This window comes from Triticum aestivum, chromosome 5B, assembly GCF_018294505.1.
Source record: "Triticum aestivum cultivar Chinese Spring chromosome 5B, IWGSC CS RefSeq v2.1, whole genome shotgun sequence".
NCBI lineage: Eukaryota > Viridiplantae > Streptophyta > Magnoliopsida > Poales > Poaceae > Triticum > Triticum aestivum.
This window is the reverse complement of record NC_057807.1, coordinates 79,946,040-79,968,798: the sequence shown is the minus strand read 5'-3', so window position 1 is coordinate 79,968,798 and position 22,759 is coordinate 79,946,040. Positions and strand designations below refer to the sequence as shown.

The 22,759-nt window shown below is 40.0% G+C and overlaps 1 protein-coding gene across 2 annotated transcripts; it reads right to left on the bottom strand.

Annotated features, from left to right (window-relative positions):
* Nucleotides 1-1,728: 1,728 nt before the first annotated feature.
* Nucleotides 1,729-20,045, bottom strand: LOC123110515 (uncharacterized). 2 transcript variants are annotated; one of them, XM_044531052.1, is made up of 36 exons: nt 19,630-20,042; nt 19,382-19,469; nt 16,557-18,781; nt 16,105-16,219; nt 15,032-15,802; nt 14,636-14,936; nt 14,063-14,538; nt 13,348-13,474; nt 13,144-13,268; nt 12,361-13,031; nt 12,126-12,243; nt 11,923-12,039; nt 11,631-11,725; nt 11,043-11,194; nt 10,445-10,500; nt 10,142-10,355; nt 9,211-9,627; nt 8,842-9,119; nt 8,641-8,726; nt 8,473-8,559; nt 7,241-7,502; nt 6,731-7,153; nt 6,533-6,629; nt 5,310-5,620; nt 5,093-5,203; nt 4,811-4,978; nt 4,536-4,664; nt 4,346-4,435; nt 4,144-4,250; nt 3,874-4,022; nt 3,334-3,407; nt 3,168-3,263; nt 2,915-3,037; nt 2,730-2,813; nt 2,511-2,651; nt 1,729-2,395 (listed from the first exon to the last, which is right to left on the bottom strand). In XM_044531052.1, exons 1-36 carry the CDS (start codon nt 19,905-19,907, stop codon nt 2,060-2,062), a joined length of 9,498 nt encoding a protein of 3,165 aa, XP_044386987.1. In that variant the 5' UTR covers nt 19,908-20,042; the 3' UTR covers nt 1,729-2,059. The 2 variants fall into 2 exon arrangements, 1 of the variants encoding a protein (XP_044386987.1); XR_006453446.1 differs by lacking the exons at nt 1,729-2,395; nt 2,511-2,651; nt 2,730-2,813; ... (7 more) ...; nt 4,811-4,978; nt 5,093-5,203 and having other exon boundaries at nt 5,365-5,620; nt 6,321-6,629; nt 19,630-20,045.
* Nucleotides 20,046-22,759: the final 2,714 nt, after the last annotated feature.

Genomic DNA, 22,759 nt, shown 5'->3' with positions numbered 1-22,759 from the left:
GATGAAATCCAACAAAAGGCGGCGTTGAAGTACAAGATAGAAACTTTTTTTGTTTGAAAGATCCAACTGATGGCCGACATATATTGATCATAAGCAGGGAGCAGGCGGAAAAAACAACAAAGTTGGAGTGCTATGTTGAGGCCGAGGGGGGCCGCTGCACCAACCCCCAGCCTTGGACCAAACTCTGAAGGAAATTTTTAGGGGAGGGCTTAGATGAGATTATTTTTAGCAATTTACACCTCTAAATACTCGTGGTTTTTGCTTTGCCCCCCAGCAATTTATACTAAGCTCCGCCATTGGTCCCATGTGTTCACTGAGAGAGATCCGCAGCCATGCCAGACGGCTGTTCTTGTTCCACACTGTCTGGGACGAGCCACACTTCCAAAACAAATGCATCAAGGATTCTAAGTTCCTTAAGCAAAACTGGCAGAAGTATCGGTTTAGCCGTCCCCTACGCTGCAGATGATCGTTGCACCAAAGTCTCTTTTGGAAGAGGAGACAGGTAAAAAAATTCAGCTGACCCAGCGCCCAGGCTTGCCAGATGATCGCGTTGTTGCTTGTCATGGTCGTGCCTTGAAACTGCATTTGGTATGCCGGTGAGGTGGAGTAGTCTCCGTCAGCGCCGAGGCGCCACTTGATTTCATCCTCTCCATCGGTCTGCAGGTCGATGTTCTGCTCGTCGAGCCATCTTCGCAGTGTCTTTGTGGGCAAGGTCGTTTTATCCAGGAGTCGTTGAACAGAGCAGCTCTGACGCTTCTTCTCTTTCTACTCGAGTCCAAGATAGAAACTCAACTCATGCTTTCAAGAGTATATAGATTGGAGGATTTACCATTTATCCCCGTCTATTCCGGCATAGTACTTTACTGAAAGGGTTGAACGCGCTTTGATGCGTCGTTGGTGTTGTTGGATTTCTTAAAAACATGACTCATCCTGTTTCAAAATATAAGATGTATTATATTTTTAAAAAGTAAAACCTTTTCAAGTTTGATCAAATTTGTAGAGACATATATCAAAGTCCATATATTAAATCGGTATAATTAGATTCATCATGAAATGAATTTTCAATTTTTTTTGTTTAATATTGTGTATGTTGACATTTTTTACTCTGAACTTGGTCAAAGTTAAAGGAATTTGACTTTCCAAAAAATAATAGAGTGTATTTTATTTCTTATATAGTTTGATGATTTGGTGGGCCTTTCTCGATGTGATTTTGTGTCTGCTAAGAAACCCATATTTATGTGAGAAAATTTCTGCGTCGATAGATGATGTATTATACTCCCTCCGTTCCTAAATGTAAGTCTTTTTAGAGATTCCATTACAAACTACATACGGATGTATATAGACATATTTTAGAGTGTAGATTCACTCATTTTGCTCCGTATATAGTTCATAGTGGGATCTTTAAAAAGACTTATATTTAGGAACAAAGGGAGTATTAGTGTTACAGGTGCACAAGATTGATATGTTTTATAGGCCGGTTGCTGCTGATTGATTGAAAAAGGATTGGGTCCATAATTGAATACCTCAATCGAACTGAAGAGCTTCAAAATTAGGGAACAATAATGAATTAAAATAATTGAATGGGAGAGCTTCTTAAGCAATTGTTGACCTAATCAAAATTGAGTGATTCAATTTAAATTAAAGACCTCGGTTAATTGTGAGGTCTTAAAAATTAGGAAACATAGTGTATAGTATAAAATAATTGAATGAAAGATCTTTGAGAAATTGTTGATTCGGTCAAAATCGAGTGACCCAATTTCAATTGGAGACCTCAATTGATGGTGAGCTCTTTAAAATTAGGGAGCTTAGTGTTATAGAGGATATACATGTGGTAGGAGTAGATGTGAGTAAGTGTATGAGTTCTTCCTGTGATCGACTATAGAAAGAAGGAAAATTCCAAATTTCAGGCCAAACTTAAACTCGACGAGAAAACCCGGATAAAATGTTCCGTGCGCAAAGTATGCACATGCCGGGGCCAAAATTGCTGTACAAAGCTGGCTACACATGGCGGCCAGCGATCGCATCGCATTCCAGGCGGTGATCACCAGCCTGCCTCTGCCTATTCGTCGTCCCTTCTGTCGATGAAGCTCAGGAGGAACCCGCTCACGATTCTCCTGGCGATTGGGTTGGGTATGTGGCGGCACAGCCGACCGTCCACGTAGGCGACGACGCCTGAAGCCGCGAACCTGCCAACCGTCCACAGCCTGCTCCGCTTAGCCAGGGTTCCTCCGCCGGACGACGATTCGCCTTCGTCTTTGCCTCCAGTGAGTTGTCCCTTCACTTTGGTCGTGACCTCCGCTACGGCCTTGGTGGCCTCCTGGTGCAGCAGGCGCACCGCGAAGCTCACAAACAGGTGCTCGCACAGGGTGAGCACCGTCGGCGCAATCTTCCACTCCTGCAGGCAGTAACAGGTCCAGATTTGTTTTCGTGTCATGTTCCTCATCTGAGATATAAATAAGAGAGCCCTCTCTGCCTCGACATTAGCGGTTTATTGTCAAGAAGAAACTTACAGGCTCATTTCGCAGGCGGCGCCAAGACCGAACCGTAGAGGCGTCTCCTTTCAACAATGCCTTGCTCACGAGAAAGCCCTTCACGTTTTCCACAATTTCATTTATGAGAGCGCTGTTCGGTGGTAGATTTTTTAGGAAAACCTGGAAAGGCAAAGTCCCGACGATGATGAGAACATGCAGTGTATAGAGAGCAAAGGCAAGCAGACACAAGGAAGTTACCAGGTCATCAATCACCCTCACACGAAGGTACTCTTGTTTATACATGACATCCAGCATGGCTTGCAGGTACCCTTCAATGTATAGCTGACCAGCGATAGAGGGCATGTTTAGAAAAAATAGTGTCATGTTGCAGTAAGTTGTGAACATAAGCCATAATAAACTTGAAAGTACTAATTAGGCAGAACCTCATCAAGTCCGGGGATATGATCAAGTTTGATCTTTCTGTCTGGACCACCCTCCATTATAGCCTGCCCTAACACAGATGGCTCCATTGCCAACCTCAACATACCTCTGTGGAAGCCGGTAACCTACAAAAGAGGGAAATTGCTTTATACTTTTTATGACTGCAAGGCAGGAGTCCAATGTCCTGTGTAATCACATGATTCCTTTCAGAAAAGGGTGGACTTGGCAGGAGAGAGAATGGATGTACGCCTGTACCATTCCATTTAAACCATTTGTTTCTGCTCCTTTCACAACGCTATCTGAAACTTCCGTGATAGCAGCAAAGAGAGCATTTGAACTTGCAGTTTTAACCTACAGAAGACCCAACATTAGATTAATCCATTGCAGGTCATTGTGGATCCAGCAAGTTTCAGAAGCTCACAGTTTTCCCAAGATCACCAAGGTACCGCTTTGTTCCACCTGATTTCATATTTTTGCTTATAAACTTAAACATGCCTGCACAAGCCACAAATGAGGAAAGTCACAGAGTATTCTAGAAGAATCAGAAAATAAAGCCATAAATTTATGTCTATATCGAAGTACTCCCTCCATCCCAAAATAAGTGTCTCAAGTTAGTACTAACTTTAGTACAAAGTTGTACTAAGCTTGAGACACTTATTTTGGGACGGAGGGAGTATAAAATAGTCTAACTTTTAGATGAAAAAGATAGATATTATGATGGTGGTTGCCTAAGATAGTCAATGTTCCAACATAGTTCATGCCTCACGAGAACATGCAAAGTCACAACGGAAAGAACCTCGAATAAACATCACAGTTAAATTTTGGCAGCAGACATCATTCAAAATAGGACAGGACCCTACAGACCAGTAAAAGTATCTTCTTAAAAAGAACATTGATCTAGTTTGAAAGAATAATCCAATGATCACGAATCTTTCTCCAAAGAACACATAACACATTTTACCTATGGTAAGCCCAGGGAGGTTGAGTGAGCCGTCAGAAGGGTCAAAGAAAACATCAAGAACAGATGAAGCCGAGTCGTCAAACATCGAGGCGAAAGATGGAGGAAGCAACGAGCTTCCCTTTGTTACATAGATTGCCCTGAGGACATACCTATTATCAATTACTCCAGATTAGTCTTGTGTTTGGATAACCAAAACTGAACAGATAACATCATAAGAAATGGGAAAAAACACTACAGCCATGGCTTTTGAACAAATAATCGTTGATGTACCATGAATAATGCTGGGCGCATTTTAAAAATAGCTCACGAAATGTAACCAAAGCATGATTTAGGAGAACACCATTGAGCTCCACCGCTGAATTACTTATCTCGGGAACCTACGAAAAGGGATAGGTAGAACAAGACGATTTTAAAGAACTAAATATGAATTGAGCACCAAGGAATAGTAACTCGAGAGCTGCTTTAGAAGTACCTTTATAACACTGTGCAATAGCGCTCTCAGAGCCTCTTGAGAAGAGCTGTAAGATGTCTGTGATCTTCCAGGACGAAAGCTTGCGATGATCTTTAGACATCAGATTCATAAACAAAACCCAACCAGTAACTCAATATTAAAACTATAATGTCACAATCAAAGAAGATAAACAAAAGGAAAAGCAGGGCACCTTAATTGGATGTACTTCGAATTGTCTAAAATAAAATTGTGTGCTCGGTGTACCAGCAGGAGCAAGGGATGTTCTCCAGAATGGTACAAGCTTCATTAACGTTTCCTCATCAACCTTCAGATCAATCGGCTGTGACATCCTTTTTTTCGTTAGAGGGCTTATGATTATGGCATTTTGTAGTGAACAACAAAGGAAATGACTATAGAAACAAAAGAAGTACTCTAAGACCAGAATCTTCCAGGTATTAACAAGATGTAAGCACACCGATTTCATACCTGCAGAATTATGGAACAGTAGTGGACTTGTTTGACACTGGAATTCGATGAATTGAGTACACAAACTATACGAAGAATATTTTCATTGAGAGCATCACCCTGAAGCTTGTTCATCCTGAAAACTGATCCAAAGGAAGCTCCATCCCACTTTTCATCCACATTTACTGACTGCAAGGATTTCATGTTTCAGAAAATAGAGCAAGTTTTGTTTCCACCCATAGACAATCAAGTCAAATGTGGCGATCAGCATCCAGAATTAAAGTTACAAGGATCTATACTTACATAAACTGCAACATCCATATTCTTGTGTCTATCTGTGATAACTGAATCAGCAGATACACGCTGAAATGTTGCCATTAAGATTGTAGAGGGTGACTGAAGCATTTCGTCGCTCTTCAACAAGGAGAAAATTACAAGATAAAATAAATCAAAATAGAACTACAAACGTTAGAAATGATATCATCATGCTCAGGCTGAGTGAACTTAGAAGAGAACAAACCTGCCCCTTATCAAGAAGATGAATACACATATAAGATATTCTGAACTGTGCATGTGCTATAGGCCGTTGAATTTTCTCAACTTTGGGATTCTCTGCCTGTTCACATATCCGTAGAACTCTGGTTAATCCATCGGCATATACTTCATAGCCAATCTTAAACACCCTCAGTCCAAATGAATCATCAAATCCTTGTTTTTCTGAACTGAGTCCATTACTAAACGAGAAATCCAGATTGAGCCTGCTTCGCATCTTCAAGAATGGCTTCCATGGACCGATCTTATCAATTTTAATTTCACGGAGTGCTGGTGTATCTGTGGAAAATCAATCAGCAGGTTAGAAATACAATTAAAGAACATTGTGAGCACTAAAAAACAGTGCATGAAAGTTGATAGAGCCTCCAACAGTGTATCGGGTTTTCACCCATGCTCCGGTATACAATGAAGAACTCAAGAAGAGAGAAGTTCTATTACTGAAAAAAAGTTGATGCCCGCATGGGTAAACTAAGGCTCCCTAGTCTGTTGTTCGATCACTTGTGCTCTTCTGCGATTATTCTCTGTATAGTCCCTTTCTCGTAAATATACTGCCAGGGCCTTGTATACAATTTTCCCCTTGAGAAAACGAAAAATGGGCATGGATAAACTCTAGACTAGATGAGTTGAGCCAAGCACGTGCAAAAACCTAAGCACTAGTATGTACTAGAGTTAAGAGAAATATCTCACCAAATAGTGAAAGGCCTCTTAAGACAAGAATTCATGAGAATAACCAGACACATATCACCAACAATGTTTTCTTAACAATGAATAATTGTGTTGCACACCATTCTTAGATATGGGGTTCATTTGTCTCCAGTACTAGCTTAAGTAAACCAAAGCATAGATTACTTGGCAGGCATCAATATTTAAATTGTGATATATTCGCACACAATGTAATGCGATAGATTGCTAAAGTTTCCCACTCGTATAGATATAAAATTCACTTTCCATAAAGTAAGGTTCACAAACATCTGTTTACCATTCAAACACTAACTGGTGGAGTAACTGCTAGCTCGGTGCTCTATAGAATGTTGATATTTCGAATTCGTGCTTTGCGGAGGCATGCAATATTTCAGTGGTGGAGTAGTGCAGCCCTTTGGGAACGGTAATCGTTTCATAATTACTATAACCGGCAACATAACACATTTATCAATAGAGGTAACTCTTGGGAATTAGGATATAAGAACTTGCCAACAATGCGCACAACCAACTTCCGGGGTAAACTCGAGTCATCCCATGCATACTGTTCTGATTCTTGAGGGCCTAACATATCTGATTCTTCTGAATCCTAGAAAGTCCAGCCAAATTGAAGATGTTATCAATAATATCACAGTTCATTGTAGTTCTGCTGATAAGATTATATCATAGAATTTAGAAATATACTCATACCTTCTGGAAATACATGACAGATGCTTTATTCAAGCAATTCTCTACCCGATATGGTAGTGCAACCTTTGGTGGCTTGGTGAAGTGTAGAACAAAAGATGTATTCTCTTGAACAACATCAACAGAAGCAAACTGTTTCAGCTTCCCGTCTTGTAAAGTGTCTTTGTTAATCCCATCTATTACCATATCTTCTGATCTTCTAAACTTCATGAAAAAACGGCCGATTGATGAAACACAAATTGGTCCAGACCAACCATATCCTGTTTCTTTTGGACAAAACTGGATAAAAATGAGTGAATCCTCGGATACATTTTTGTGCTTCTTAAGAAACAAATCAAAGTAGTTTCCTTCTCGCTTTTTTCCAGGTTTCCATGTCTGTAAGGTAGCCCTCTGTTTAGCTTCAATTGTCAATCCATCTATGTCATCCTAGTCAAATGATAACCAAAATCATGAGTATCAAATGAGACTGCAATCACAAACCAGTAAATATTTGTCAGAGCAAAAATGAAACACCTGAACAAGACATTGGCGAACAGCAACTGCAGTAGCAGACTCATTTGAGATCACATATCTTGGTACGATTAATACAACTTGTGATGACACATGCAAGCCATAAATAACAGGTTGTAAAGACATGCCGAAAGCTGCCATCCGATGGGGAAATATATCATCATGGATCTCAAGAAAAAATTCAGTGAAACCAGATAATGCTTCTAAATCAATAAATGCTTCTGATCCTTTCTCGTCATGCAGGCTTATTTGCAGTTTATTTGACCTGTCATGTGTCAGATTGTCAATTTACGTAGTTAAATATGTTTGCAGACTTGGTGCCAGAGAAGGCATAGATAATCACAAACTGCTCTATGTAGGCACTACAGATAAGCGAAATGAACACAATCCTGGCTCTCCCATACTTGCATTTACATAACCAAATATCATCAAGACATAGAGCAATGTGGCAATCTTTATAAATCATAACAAAAACAAAATGAAGAAAATATTCATTTGAATTGACACATCTGCATAGGTCCACTAAAGCTGTTATGAAGTCCTATGGCTGGAACCAGCTGGTTCCGATTTTCTCAGTCAGTTGCAGGAACTACAGTAATTATTCTCTACTGTTTTACATAGAATGCACAGGTTGTTAGAACTAAAGATGGAGGAAAGTTAAAACTTTGACAGTCAACTCAGGTCCGGCCAGTTCATGCCTTCTGGCCATGGATTAAAATAGAGTGTTAAGCTTCATGCACTAGCCAATACAACCAAAAGTCCAAACTTATGGGAAAGGGCTAGGTAATCCACATATACACTTCAACATCCCCTCACGTGTGAGGCGGGAAGTCAACACGTGAATAGACTCAGAGGTATGGCTCAAGAGGGCTATACGTGGACACAGAGGGGGCAACAGCATTTTTTGGATAAACTGTGAAAACTAGGACTTGAACTCAAGACCTTAGACCCTGATATCATGTTAAGCTTCATGCACTAGCCAACGCAACCAAAAGTCCGAACTGATAGAAAGGGCTAGGCAATCCACATATACACTTCAACAAGCATTATGACAGCACAACAGGTAGCAATCAAGTATGGAAATTATTGACAATTTGGAGAAACACTATGATATAAACCCGGAACTAAATGAATGTTATACCAGCTCTAATGGATTGCCTTTTGTGCCTGAGCTACTGGATTACATCAAGGATTAACAAACAAATGAACAAAACTCAGGGTGATTGCTTGCTTACTTTGTAAACCAGGAGCTCATTGACATTGAGGGCAAAATACAACCATTCTGTGGAGGAAGATTAATATTGTCTTTTCCAATTTCAAACCTGCAATAAATCAGCACCATATATGAGAAACTCTGCAAGAATGCTTACCAATTATTTAGCATTACATTCAGCATCACATACGCGGGTAGTGGTTTTTGACCAGAAGGTGTGCACAGCAAGGGGTAGTCACTTGTATTTTGTAGTGTATATCTTGTGAAAAGAGCAACCTGAACGATCAAAAGATCAGTCATCAGGTAGATCATTTTGATATTTTCAAATTTTGTAAAGCATGCAATATCAGCAGATATCACCGGAGAGTGAAAAACATAACGTTGCCTCTACCTCCAGCAAGCCTTTCTCCTGACGCAACAATCTTAAAGAAGAATGAAACTTCCCAGGAAAAAACTCTAATTCTAGATCAAGGAATTGAGCTCGAGCTGTCTGCTTTTGCATTCTCTTGGCCCAATCACCACTATTAGCTGCCTTGGACTTTGAACCATATGAAATTAGTGTGACTGAAAAATTAAACATGGCAGGATTCACATAGAAATAAGCGCTTGAACCACTTGTAATTGTTGCCTCCTTTCCAATGAGGCCAAAATTATCGTCTCTGGTATTCTCTACAATATCATAGTACAAAACACTAAGTTAACATAGCAGTTCTTTGTTTGCTTTGTTCAACAGTTAAATGCTAATAGAAGAAGACTTTACCCGGTTTGGAGTCGGTCAGAAGCACATGTATGTCTGTCTGCAAGAAATTGTACACTTGAACAGTCGGGTATATAAAAATTTCTCTTTGCAGCTGTAATGCCACTGATGCACTCCTGCCAGACACACGAGTACCATTTGTAGGCTGCAAAGGCACATCTCTACCCAGAGTATGAATCAAAAAATAAAGATCCGTCACATGTTGACCATCAATGGAAACAGGGCAACTCAAAGAGCTGAAAGAAGACTTCATGGAATCAATACTGAAGGCTTTTCTTATGTTGTAATTAAGTTTTTCTATAACACCAGATATGCGAACTGCTTTTTCACCGGTTATGTCTTCTGACCATTGGAATAAAGTTGCATGATTCAGATTTGAGTGTTCGGACATCTCAGGTCTAATTGAAAGCATAAAATTTCCTGAAATTCGAGAACAATGGATTGAACAATTGTTAGAGAAGTGCCCCTTGGAGCTACAGAAATAAAGAAGAAACATATTTGGTTGTTCGATAAAAGGTTGCAACCGTATGGAATTTAACTACGTGTAACACAAGATGGCATATTTCGTGGGGATAAGTATGAAGTTCACTACGAATGGCATGCATTATCCATATCACACTACTATGTAAGTCATAAATGAAAGTTACAACCACTGTCCAGGGCAGTATTATTGTTAGAATGCACAACAGAAACCATTGCACAAGTCATATTAAGAAAACAGACGGAGACTCGCAAAAAGAGGAAGTTAATGTCTGAAACAGACCCGATAGTTATAGTATGGACAAAGGAAATTTACCAAATTATATAAATATTAAGAACATTTTATCACCTCATTCCTACATATTTTCTTACACACCAATGCAGTAAGTCATGAGATATTAGATCACACATAGCAGATGATAATGTTATGCCAAGGAAAGGTACAGTTACTTGCCAAGGGCTAGAGACATCAGCACTTTTTTGGATCCTCCAGATAAATTCATAGCGTCAAGTACTCCAGTAGATTCATCAACCATGTCACCGCTTCGAACTGTGACAAGTGCTGCATCTTCATTCTCATTTTGTGGCCTCTGAAACCGAAGTTCGAGGGGAAAGTCACTCTTATTATATATCCTCAACAAAGGTTGGACTGAAAGCGATAAACCTTCCTGCAATTAGTCAACAATTAACAATGAGAAAACACGATCATGAAATATTCAGTGGCTAACATAAAATACAGAAGCATTTGCTTTCCTACCACAGAATTCTGGGACACCTTGACCACAACAAATGGTCCAGAGAAGCGTCTTGAATCTACAGTGCTCAGAGGAAAAAAACATCACAGTAAAATACAGTCATCACTCCACAAATAAAACTGAAAGCAACTGTTAGAAGCCTAGAACATGGCATGCCAGTCAGACTTCCGAGTCTAACAAGACAAGACAATAGAACATATACACTCCCAGTTCTTAAATGGAGAACCCATTGCCTTCAAAATGGATTGGTATCATGTATATCATATTTTGTCAAACGGAACGAGTATATCAGGGTACAAGAGTGTCCTTGTGTACAAGTCCATGAGCAACTTTCTTTGGAAATACATGTATTAACTCTTTAAGCTGAGGTATACCACAAGATTAAATCAGGAATATAGCGTTGTGTGTAAAGAAGACATAGTTAATTTTAACACTGCCTATCTGAAATAAATAATCATAATCCTCTACAAGAAGAGTTCAAAGATAAGAGTCTTTGAATCAAGCAACATAAGCCTTAAACTAGACGACTTACAGAACAGAAATCGAAAATCCAACCCTGTGGTGTTTTACTTTGATGAATATAGTTGTGGAAAGAAGTACCTTTGAGAGACGATGCTAGGGTTCTCCATGCAAAGATGCCAGACTCATGGAGAGGAATATTGATTGGAGCAGTTGAAAATGCCCCTTCCTTGAATAACGAAATAGAAACTAAGCTCTGATCATGTGGGCGATTATCATTAAATATAAAATTCCTGTAGTAGGAGGCAACATAAGAAGAACGTGAGAAAATAACAAAAGACCATTACAATAATAGAAAAAGAATCAAAACTGTTACAATACTTTAAAAGGGCGTGAAAGCCAAACTCATCAGTGCGGAAACAGTGAAGGAAAATTTAAAGGCGCCAAACACTTCGGTCAAGAGCTGAATGTCTATTCTGAGAATTAGCACAAACGAGGTTCTAAAAATCGAAAGACTAACCGTCAAAAAAAATCGAAAGACTAAAATCGCAAGCATGCTCTATAAATATTACTCCATCTGGCTTCCTAAACCTACACCACATTTTATGATTAAACACCTGCAGGACTATTTTAGTCATACACCATTTGTTGGTGACAATGTACAGAACGTATATCTTGCTAAGATGCTGAGAAAATAAATTGTTTAGATAACCAACAAAATGAACAGACCTCAAGAAGACTGAAGTTGACTGTTGTCCAGGAACAATTGCATCCCCATTATTTTGAAAATGACATACAAGTGCCAGCCTTGAGTTATTCTCTATCTGCAGAAGTAATGGGTATGCTCATACAACAGTAAACTAGAACCGACTATGAAACTAAAATCAGAAGCATTGATGCATGGTGCAACACATAACCTCTGAAACAAAGTCTAGCATATGGTAAGCCCCAAAAATCATCAATCAAACATATCATTTCCAAGACAGTAACAATATTTATACAGAACAGTTCAAGTTCAAACCTTGCAGCAGTTAGGAAAAATAGCTGAGTTTCTCACAGCATATGGACCCATCAAGCCTAACTTCCCGACCAAATAAAGCAGCATGTCAACTGAAAGCTCATTTATGAAAATATCCACCTGCAAGAATGAAGGAGATGCAAAATCATGTTACAGAAAAATAATTTTGACTAGTGCAAAATAGGCATATTAATAAAGAATCGCACCTGCTTTAAATGAAAGAAGAAACGCAGTGGGGCCCCGCTACGTCTAGTAACTGGATTTTGGTTGAAAAATCTAAATCGTAAGAACACATAGGAAGTGATAGGTGAGATAAGGTCCTCCCTGTATGTAAGATATAAATAACTCAGATTCCAATCTCCAAGTCAACATTGAAAAAACAACTAAAAACAGCATTAGTCAACATAGCAATGACTATTGAGAATTTAGCACAACACATACCACATATTTTTGCGGGCATCGAAGTACTGCCCTGAAACTTTGAATGAACTTAGGATCCTGATCTTGGATGGGTATATTTGTGTGACAACACGGATATCATTTATGCAGTTTTGGACAAGTGGAAAAACATCACCAGTATCAAACACTTCATGCGTAATGGTAAAAACAATCTTATCAATACTGATGGTTATATGTTGTGAACTTGCAACAGTTTCCAACCTATCCATTACAGCAGAAGGTAATTCATCTTCCACATCCAAATAAGAGTTACCATCCAAGTTCATATTGGGAACAATGAGCCTTGCAACATCAGAGAATAGAGATTCATTCAAAATCTTCAACTTAAATGGATTTCCTGGCTTTTTCACAAACTCCAGTAGACCATCCACAAATGCAATGCCATAATTGTTTTTCTTGTTCACAAGATGGTAAGAACTACTTGAAATAACCTTGCAAGAATTACCATCATCTTCGTCATCCTCAAAACTATCAAACCCAAGAGGAAACATGCTCCACAGTGAACAAGGCTTGTCAACAAATGAAGAAATTTCAACCAAATCTGATCCTTGGGAGAAACTAAGGGCCAGCTCTTTGCCTTCATCAGTTTTTGCACATAAAGATAAAAGAGAAATATATGGTGTGTCTGACCTCCATCTCTTATGGTGTTTCACCTGAAAATAGGTCAAAATGATTTTACACCGGTGCACATTACCTACATCATCCGGTCAGCTGAATATTATTAGTGAGAAATTCATCACTGTATTATAGGTACAAAGCTAATACCTTAAATAATGCATGTTCACCAGCAAGGGAATAATGGTATGCACCGACCACTTGATACTTCATTCCAATATTTTTGACTGATACATACACCTGTTGATCAAGATCTCGTATAGCCACAATTGCTCCTATTGTGACAGTAGTACATGGGTTAGCATGGTGAATTTAAGTGACAAGAATCTAGTTGATGTCATTAAGCATAACTACCATCAGGTATAGTACAATCTATATTATCCAGCTGTTCTTGCTGAGTGGTGTCACCAATCTGTATTTCCTTCTGAGTTGCAGTAGAACTCAGCATTCCATGAAAAGGAGCAAGTAATGACGAGATCATCTGCAAAGATCCAGATAGTTAATTCACAGAAGAAAATGTGTTGTATATTGTATGAAAGTTAAACCCTAGACAACCTTAAATCTCAGTATAGAATGATAGGATGATCATAGATTTCGTACTGCAATGGACGAATTTCCGTGTTCCTTGCAGAACATATTATATCCAGAAGTGTGTATTTGTCAAAGAAGTGGATGCAAATGGTGTATGTTCGCAAAAAAAGTAAATTTGATGAGAATAACTATTAAAAAAGTAACCCTTGTTAAGTGGAGCAAACTGCACACACCTGTAAATAAGGTGCTAGCCTACAATATGACATGCTTCAAGGAACAATAGGATAGCAACAGTGGCCATATGCAGGTATAACCATGGAGCTCCAGTGTTGAACACAACAAATTTGACCAGAACTTCCAAATTCATTTTCTACAGGATCTAAAACAGGATGCTGAAGGGCTATCTCACAATTTAGCACTAGCAATTCCTATAAATTGTAGAGAAAGCACAGAAGAGCAGGAACATCTAGCTAGTATTAGTACTAAAAAAAACTACCAACGACTGTCCAAAAGATGGCAGGTAAGATTGAGAAATCACCTCAATGCTTGATAATGACATTGTCACCTCCAAACCAGAAACAAAACCGTTTCCACACCAATCACCACTTAAACACATCAAATTAGAATCTCTATCCAATTGTTTTTTCTCTATCTTAAGAGAAGTAGAGAAATGGCTGAGGATATAACTCTTATGTGAAGAAAATTCAATTGTATTGCCTGTTGAACTTTCTAATGTAGAAGTTGAACTTGCAGGAGCATCACGATCATGGGTAACACCATTATCTGCTTCTATAAATGGAAGATATTCTTGAATTTCAGACTGAGATGTAAGAACAGTAGACTTTCTGGACCGAAAACGGGGTGCTGGCACATCTCTCAACTGTTCATGGGCACTCTTGGGCATACTACTAATAGTGGAGACTGAAAGACACTTCACCTCAAACAAAATCTTCATGCCAAATTTCAATAGTTGAAAACTTGCGTCAACTTCGAGGGTTAATCCCTGGTATGTACCTAAGTGCATGGAAAGAACATTAAATTATCTGAAAAAACAGGTTAAATTCTCTCCTTGGCAGTGCATTAAAGTGAATGAGTTTATAAGCTCAGTTACCAGATTCATCCGCAACAGCAAGTGTTATAGAAATCCGAGATAAATCAATATCTAGACATTTGATAGCATTCAAATGGGATTCCTCACTTTGTGAATGAACACCTAAAGACACCGATGATACTTCCCCCTGTGTATAACTGTTGATCACATTAGGGTCACTTTTTGTAGAGACTGAAGTTACTGAATCTTTGGCTATATTTGAAGTTGCCCGCACTGGGAGATCCATAAGCAGCCAAAAATAAATTTTGCAACAGAAAACAAGCTTAGCTAAGAAAATTGTTTCAAGAAAGATCAAGCCACCCTGCAAATCAAAGTTATTGAGAATGTCTTAGTATAAAAACAACCAGAAAAGGTGTTACTTGGGAACAATTGAGAGAGAATATTGTTTTCTCTAACCTGGATTTTGCATTTGAAAATCTGAAGATTATCGTCCATCAACAGAGAAATTTTCTGTCTACTGGGTTGATTGACTTCAGTTAAATAGTTGTGAACCCTGTAGTCTCCAATATAAATCTCTGTAAATTCAATTTCAATAGAATAGCAAATTCCCAAAGAATCAGAAACGCGACCACTTCTAGATTCGTCTTCCATTTTCTCAATGGTCAAGCTATCTTTAGTGGGCCCAGCACGCAGATGGAAGGTGCATTCTGTTATAATGAACTGGTTCTTGTTATATGGTAAACTACTAAGCATAGTTGTGTGTTCAACTTGGTTCTCGAATACCACAGACTGAATTCCGGATAAACTAACAAGGATGTCTGTACATTGTCCACCAAGCAGAAGTTTCAAAGAAGAACTTCTGATGCAGAACCCAACACCCAAAGCTAACATATCATGCAATTCCTGTGTTGTTATCCCCTCAAATATAGGAGAGCTGCTGATGTAGTTTATGGTGTTGTTGACAAAGACGGCAGGATTCGGAAAAAGTCCACCACGTGAAGTACTAAAGATGATGTATGTTGATTCCAATTCAAGTTCCACTTCAACCATGAGTTCTGTATGAGAGTCAATTGATTCTTCCTGGGCAATACGATCAATGCCAAGATCTCTTGTGCTCCCCACCACATTTTTATTGCAGAACGATGCTAGCCTTCCAATAAAATCTTGGGAATACTTAACATTAACCAAGTCAGAATTCAATGCCACCAGATGCATACTTTCAATAAGCTGTAACGATGGCATACTGTTACTGACCACAACACGGGCATAGGATAGAATACCAAGCACAGAAAAATTAACAGCAATGGGAATAAAACTAGTTTTTTATTTGTTGTTTATAATCTGGAATCTGACATGATTCTGCATCCAAGTCGTGCACAGTTCAGCTCTTGTATGACACTATGACTACACATCTAACAATTGCCACAAGTAACAAAATATCATAGGTCACTATGTTTACTGAAAAAATTCTACAAAATGTCCTTAGATTCAATAATGTTGAAAAACTTATAACTTGTGCACGCACAAACCTGGCAAACAGTAAACAATTCATCCATGTAGAACAAAGCTATGCAACCAACAGTTCCTCCTCCTAAGTTCATTGACAGAACGTTTCTGTCTGCGAAGAAGGAATGCACATACTTCCTGGAAGGTGTACATATAAAAGGATTGTCAACAGAAAAATCTTTGACGAAACACACTCGACTCATAATTCAGGCCATGGCAGCTAATTTTCAATTTAAGAGTTAATTGTAAAAATGCTGAGCTTCAAGTGTTGAGCAACAATTTTAAAATATACAAAATAAATTAACAGTATATTAATTGCAATTTCTTGGAATAGACGCTATTTCACACAACTCTTAAGAAAACTATTTAAACCCAATGCTTTAAACCCAATGCCTCATACCAGACCCCAAAAGTAACAGTTCAGATAATGTACTTTCAGATTCATAAGTCCATGAAAATGAAGATTAAACTATACCTGCCTGATGACAGTTGGAAATTGGCCGACATTGGTCCAAATACATGACACTGATGATTGGTCTCTAAATTATCTATCAGAAGAGTTAGATTAGCCAATTTGAAGCAAGCATCTAACATAATATTCTCTGGATAAACATGTCTTGCACTACTTTTCGTTGCAGGATAAGCAGGTTCTTGCACCTCCTTCATGCAGAATGTACTATGTGATTCTTTGTCATGTGAATTAGATCTCGCTGGAGTAGATAGGGATGCTGGCCACATGGCACATTCAACATATGCCAGACTGAGAACTATGCAGGACGTCCTGCTATTCATCCGAGAAAATAGGGGCACATACTTATTTTTGCAATTTTGCAACAAATTGTTCTTATCAAAGGATAACCGGATACTGGGACCAGCAATCAGTGCTTCAATCTGGAGGGTATTTTCTGGAATAGCATCTGACATCACAATATTCATTATCTGAGTGAATGATCTCAGTTTATCAAGAACTCCACTTGCAGGTGTTATAAAGGCACCAGGAATCAGAAGGTCTGGCATATTTCTGTTTAGCTCTTTCAGATGTTTGTAATGCATGAACTGTCTGTGCAGCATATAGGTCGATGAAGCACACTGATAATCCAAATCAAGGTTTAGTTTACCGACTGTAAATCTGCATTGCTGAAACCCACTTATATTTTGGTAAGGATCAACAACATATGATTTGACTTCAAAAATAACAGAAGGCTTTTCATGATGTATCACACCAGATTCATTGTATAAATTGCTGATTAACATCCATTCCCTCCATAGTTTCTCCATACCACTTTGTAGAACAGCAGTGGACGAACCATCACTCTGGGGAAATTCATCAGATTGTTTTTCGGAAAATGGGTGCATACTGGCAGAATCGCTCCAGAAGATCATCTTTGAATCAGTGTCTTCGGAAAACTCTGCAGTTTTAAAAGATGAATTCCTCCCAAGTGTGTTGCTATTATCCGCTCGTGACAACTTTGGGACACCGGAGAGAAAAACCTTCAGTTCTCCAGCTACGAAAAACAGCGATTGTGTGATGCAACCAGCTGAGTAAAGTAAGCATGATGATTTTATTACCAAATCTATCGAAGGTAAATCGGTGTGATAACTCTTGCTTCCATTGTTTAACTTTTTCATGCCGATGGAGTGATCAGCAAAAGGTAACAGGATTACAGAGAGTTCCCCAAGGTGAATTCCGAGCTGAAACTCCATGTCTGAATCATGAGAAAAACCAGGAAAAATGTGTGCACGGGATCTACATGTTTTGTTTCCAGAATCCCTAGCTCTCCACACTGACCAGAATACGAATACAACAAACCTCCACAAATATAAAAAAGGAGAGAGAATTTTCATTATGGAAGAAACCAGAAGCGTTTTTGATGATTCTTGCTTGTTCTGTTGCTGTGATATGGCAAGTTTTGAACGGGCAGCACGTCGTGCTCTAGCAATAGCTTCTACAGGAACTTTCTCCTCCAGCTCAAGAACATTTACCCAATGATCTCTGATAGCTCCCAACATTTTCCTGTTCCTTGACACCCTACCACAATTCTTCTTTATAACCATGTCAGAGGGATATCCAACTAATGATAACAGCAACACATAAGCATGAACATAGTGCTGCCAGAAAGTAGCACAGCTTAAGGCCTTGCTTAAAGAAAATCTGCGGCCTACTATTGGGCTTTCAAGCTTTTGCATAGCAATTTGCCAGAGCTCCCTACCACTCCTAGTCCTGTAGTGTTCCTTTTGACTAGTAATATCCAAAATCACCATCAACGAAGGAATAGCTTTTGGTGAAATTTTGCAGCATGCACTGGGAACATGGATGCTAAAAGCAGCAAGTTGGAGATTATCCAGTCTAGCACAAGCAGATAAGCCTGTAAAAGATGCAGTGCAATCTGTACAATCATTCTCCTTCATCACAAACTCAAAATCATTACATTTAACAAGAAGGTGATTCTTCTTTATTGATGATATAGAAGAGCCAACTAATCCTCTGAACAGAGAACAGCGAGAAACAAGCTCAGGACCTAACTGTAAGTCAGTTGCCCTCAATACCAAAATATGGGAGTCATCAAGATACCGAACTTGTATTGTGATATCATCAACCCGCACCTGACTACAGTTTAGAAGTACACTGGCAAATCCCGAGGTAAACTTATCTTCCAGGGAGCTAACTAAACCTTCAATCATCTCATGCAATATTTCACCCTAACAAATAGTACAAGGCACAGCTTTTGATCAAATTTGTAAGCAAGCATCGTAGTAATATAACTAAAAATATGAGTGCTAGTGATGATTAACACAGAAGGAACTTTGCATACAGAAGCAGTCTATCTAAATGACTTATTAGTGTAACCTAAAAGTACAGAAAGCATTTTTTTTAGAGAAAAAAAGAAAGCATTTTTGAAATCCCAGAGTTGCGTAACCTAACCATAATATACTTAACATATACAGTATGTATTAACATTGCACAGATACATCGAGCGGGGTACCATTGGCAGAAAGTACACGTGTTAACTTCTTGCTTCAGCAGTTACATTTTTGTTCCAGGATAATGCAGGTGTGGTACATGTCCTTATCACTAAGGCATGTCGAATTATCACCTCCACTGCAGAGAATTGACAGGAAATACAGAAGCGCTGGCATACATCCCCTAGAAGAAGAGGATCAAAGACTCACAAGCAAATGTGAGGGTTGGCATGCTAATCGAAACGCAGGTGCTTTGTGATCGACAGTTGTTTCGCACTCTACAGAGATTAGGACTTGAAAATAAGTGTGGCTAGGCATAATGCAAGCATGAATTTGTACCTGAGGGTCCATTGATGCAATCACTCTCTTCTTCTCCTTGGATACCCATTCCTGGATGTCTGGCCGCTGCTTCCGCGGCGCAGGCTCCCTTCAGGATTACAAAAATATAACGTCAGACCGTCAGACGAACACAATGCCATATGTAGTGAACACAATGACATCATACAAACCCACTGTCTCCCCGATACTACAGCCACTACTAATTCATTGCCACGACTGCACGCAGGAGCTGCGGGGCAAGAGGATACCTGAGGGTGAGCGAGACGTCGACGCCGCGCAGGACTGCGGCCAGCGCGGGGGCGCCCCAGGGCGAGACGGCGAGCTCGACCTCGGCGACGGCCGCGCGGTCGACCCTGGCGGGGAAGGAGTCCGGCGCGGAGAGCACCGCGGCGCCGAGCTCGAGCCCACGCGCGACGGCGCGGGAGCGGAGCGGGCCTAGCTCCACCCGCAGCTCCCCCGGGTCAGCCGCCAGCCACGGCCGGAGCGCGGCCAGCAGCCGCGAGCGCGCCGCGTCGGCGAGACCCATCCGGGGATGGTTTAGGCCCGGGACTCCATGGATGAGGAAGCGCAGAGCGGAGGATGCTTCGGAGGTGATCGGGGTTTCGAGTTCGAGAGGCGGGGGTGAGTCCGGATTGGAGCGGTTGGGGGTTTGGGGGGCCGGGGAGGTTTGTCGGCAGGAAGGCGATATTTGGATCATTTACTGCCTCGCCTAGTTTTCTATAGACAAGTTCATTTTATGGAAAATGTTAAAAATATGATGTCTGACGACCAGATTTTCCATGCAAAAACAGATAAAATTGTCATGTTTATGTATAGGATTTACCATGTTCTTAGTCATGTAGAGTAAAAAAACATATTGTGTTGAATAATGCCATGCGTTCACCCACGATCCGATGTAAATGAGGGCGTCAGATTTTTAGTCCAAAAATTTGATGCCAGATTTATCCGTTGTTATAAATTTGACGTTACACACTTGAATTTATTTTTGTTTTGGTTCAGTGGAGACCTTATCATATGTCTGGTGGGGTTGAAAAGCGTGAATCCCAAACTGCAAACCTGAGCCCAACATGAAGCGTGAAAATGATCCTTTCCTCGAGCTCAGACGGGAAACAAGCTCAAAGCCCGAAAGCTCGGTCCGAATGTTGCTTTCTATTTTGCACACGTATAGGCTTGACTCGAAAACCAGCCGTCCAAGCAATTCCATCTTATGCAATGTCAATTTTTAGGCTATCCAACCAACTTATGCAATGTCACCAGTTTTCGACATAGCTTTGCACTCATCCATGCGCTTAACCTCCTCCTTGGTCGATCTTCGGGATCATGGGTACCTACCGGGCTTAAGAACGAGAAAGAGATAATAGATTAATTCACTTTGATACACAAATATATTTCGCCTTGAAGTCAACAGCAACAACCCCGCAAAAGTGCATGGGCCTACAAGGCTATTCTTCAACTTGTAACCCCAATGGACTACACACATATCGCAGATGAATATCACAAAAAAGGACATTGTATCACAGATATGAAGGATGAGGAACGCTACCCCGCCATGGCACTCATCAATACGCAAACACAAAGGCTCTCACGCACCCCTCGACCAATCCTACCGCGTAATTAACCTCCTTGCTTCTATTTAGTCATACGTTTAGCTTTATTTTGCTGCATCTAATGCAATAATGGATCTCACATTTCGTTGACAAATTTAGACATTTCATAGTATCTACAAGGAAACTACATACATCACATTTTCAAAAATCTATCTTTTCCCCATTTCACTACTGCAGGAAAACGCTAGTGGGGACGTGCCAAAAGCCACCTCGATAGTGTGGTGCCTCCACAACACCAATATGGCACCACTGATAAACTATACTGATGGCGTGTGGGGCATCACGCCACTAGTAACAAATATACTGGTGGCGTGTCAAATGTCAAAGCGCCATCAATATAGTTTCTGAACTAGGGATGTTACGCTATTAGGCACACTACCAATGTGTTCTCAGTGGAAAAATATGGCACCATGGCAGCACATCCTACATAGCAGCGACACATATACGAGATAAAACTGACCAACAATCATCATCCTCAAGATGGGGTGCATGGTGTTCCTGATAGCGGGTAGCACGATCCGTCGAACCTGGAGATTCTTCTGAGTGAAGAACCCCTTTCACCCCTCCTTGCGGAAGACAATGTGGTCGTCTGTGTCCGCGGTGTGTATGATGTCACTTGTTCCAATGTGTAGTAGTAAGGCCTGCTCATCACCCACTATGCCACTGCTCAAAGCAACCTTCTTAGGAAATTTTTGAAAAACCAATAGAGCAACGATGTCAGACCACCTCACGTGATGGACATAAAAGGAAAGTAGATAAATGACTTTAAATAACATGTCATCACATGTTTGGTAAGATTGGTCCTTATGAAACGGGTCACAAATGACACCTTGAAGTAGTCCTCACTTGGCGGTAGGATGTCCACGAGGTTCGCCAGTATCATATTTGCCAAGCTTCATTCTTTGGGCAAAGACAGTGTCATCAAATGGGTTATCATCGCCATCATAACACAGAGAATAGACATCCTGGGCATTCGTCCTCATAAGAAAAAATAGTTCATTTCTTACCCAGTGAGACTATTATGAATGATGAAATGGTCACATAGTCCGCCTTCCACGCGGGTCATTGATTGTCCTTTCTCGAACTCAAATGCCCACAAGATCCTCAAAAAGCACTCTCTCTCATGTAAGTTTTTCATTGAATTGCAACCTTTACATTACATGGGACAACATGTACAACAAAAACAAAAGAAACACATATTACATTGATGGTAAAAGCACTAAAAAAATGCTTAACATTGTATCAAAAATGAATAGTCCGTGACCGCTAAACGGAAGAAACACTCTACAAGATAGACACCGAACAATGGGCCACTTGAATGGCTGCTTGCGCACTTAGATATGCATACTTGCATCCATATCCTGCTAGAGAAGAAAGTACAATGTCCAAATATTAATAAGACAAATAGACTACACATTTGCATTCACAAATTGGCATTCAGGCGGCAAGCACTTGACATTCTAGAATGATTATACTATCTGCTGGCCTGCTACTTTGTTTGCTTGGATGTTGGTTGTGCTACTCTGCCTGGTGGCTTTCTTTATAAAGTCGGACGTATGCCTTTTATCTAAAATAGCAATATACTAGACATGCATACTACCATTGTATAGCATCCTAGAACTATATTTACTAGCAATTGGCGGGCACCAAGCACTTGACATTTTAGACGTGTATACTGCCACTATATATCATCCTAGAGCAATTGAGAGGCACCAAAGCACTTGGCATTTTTAACTAAATTTCTAGCAATTGGGGTGGGGAAGGGAACCAA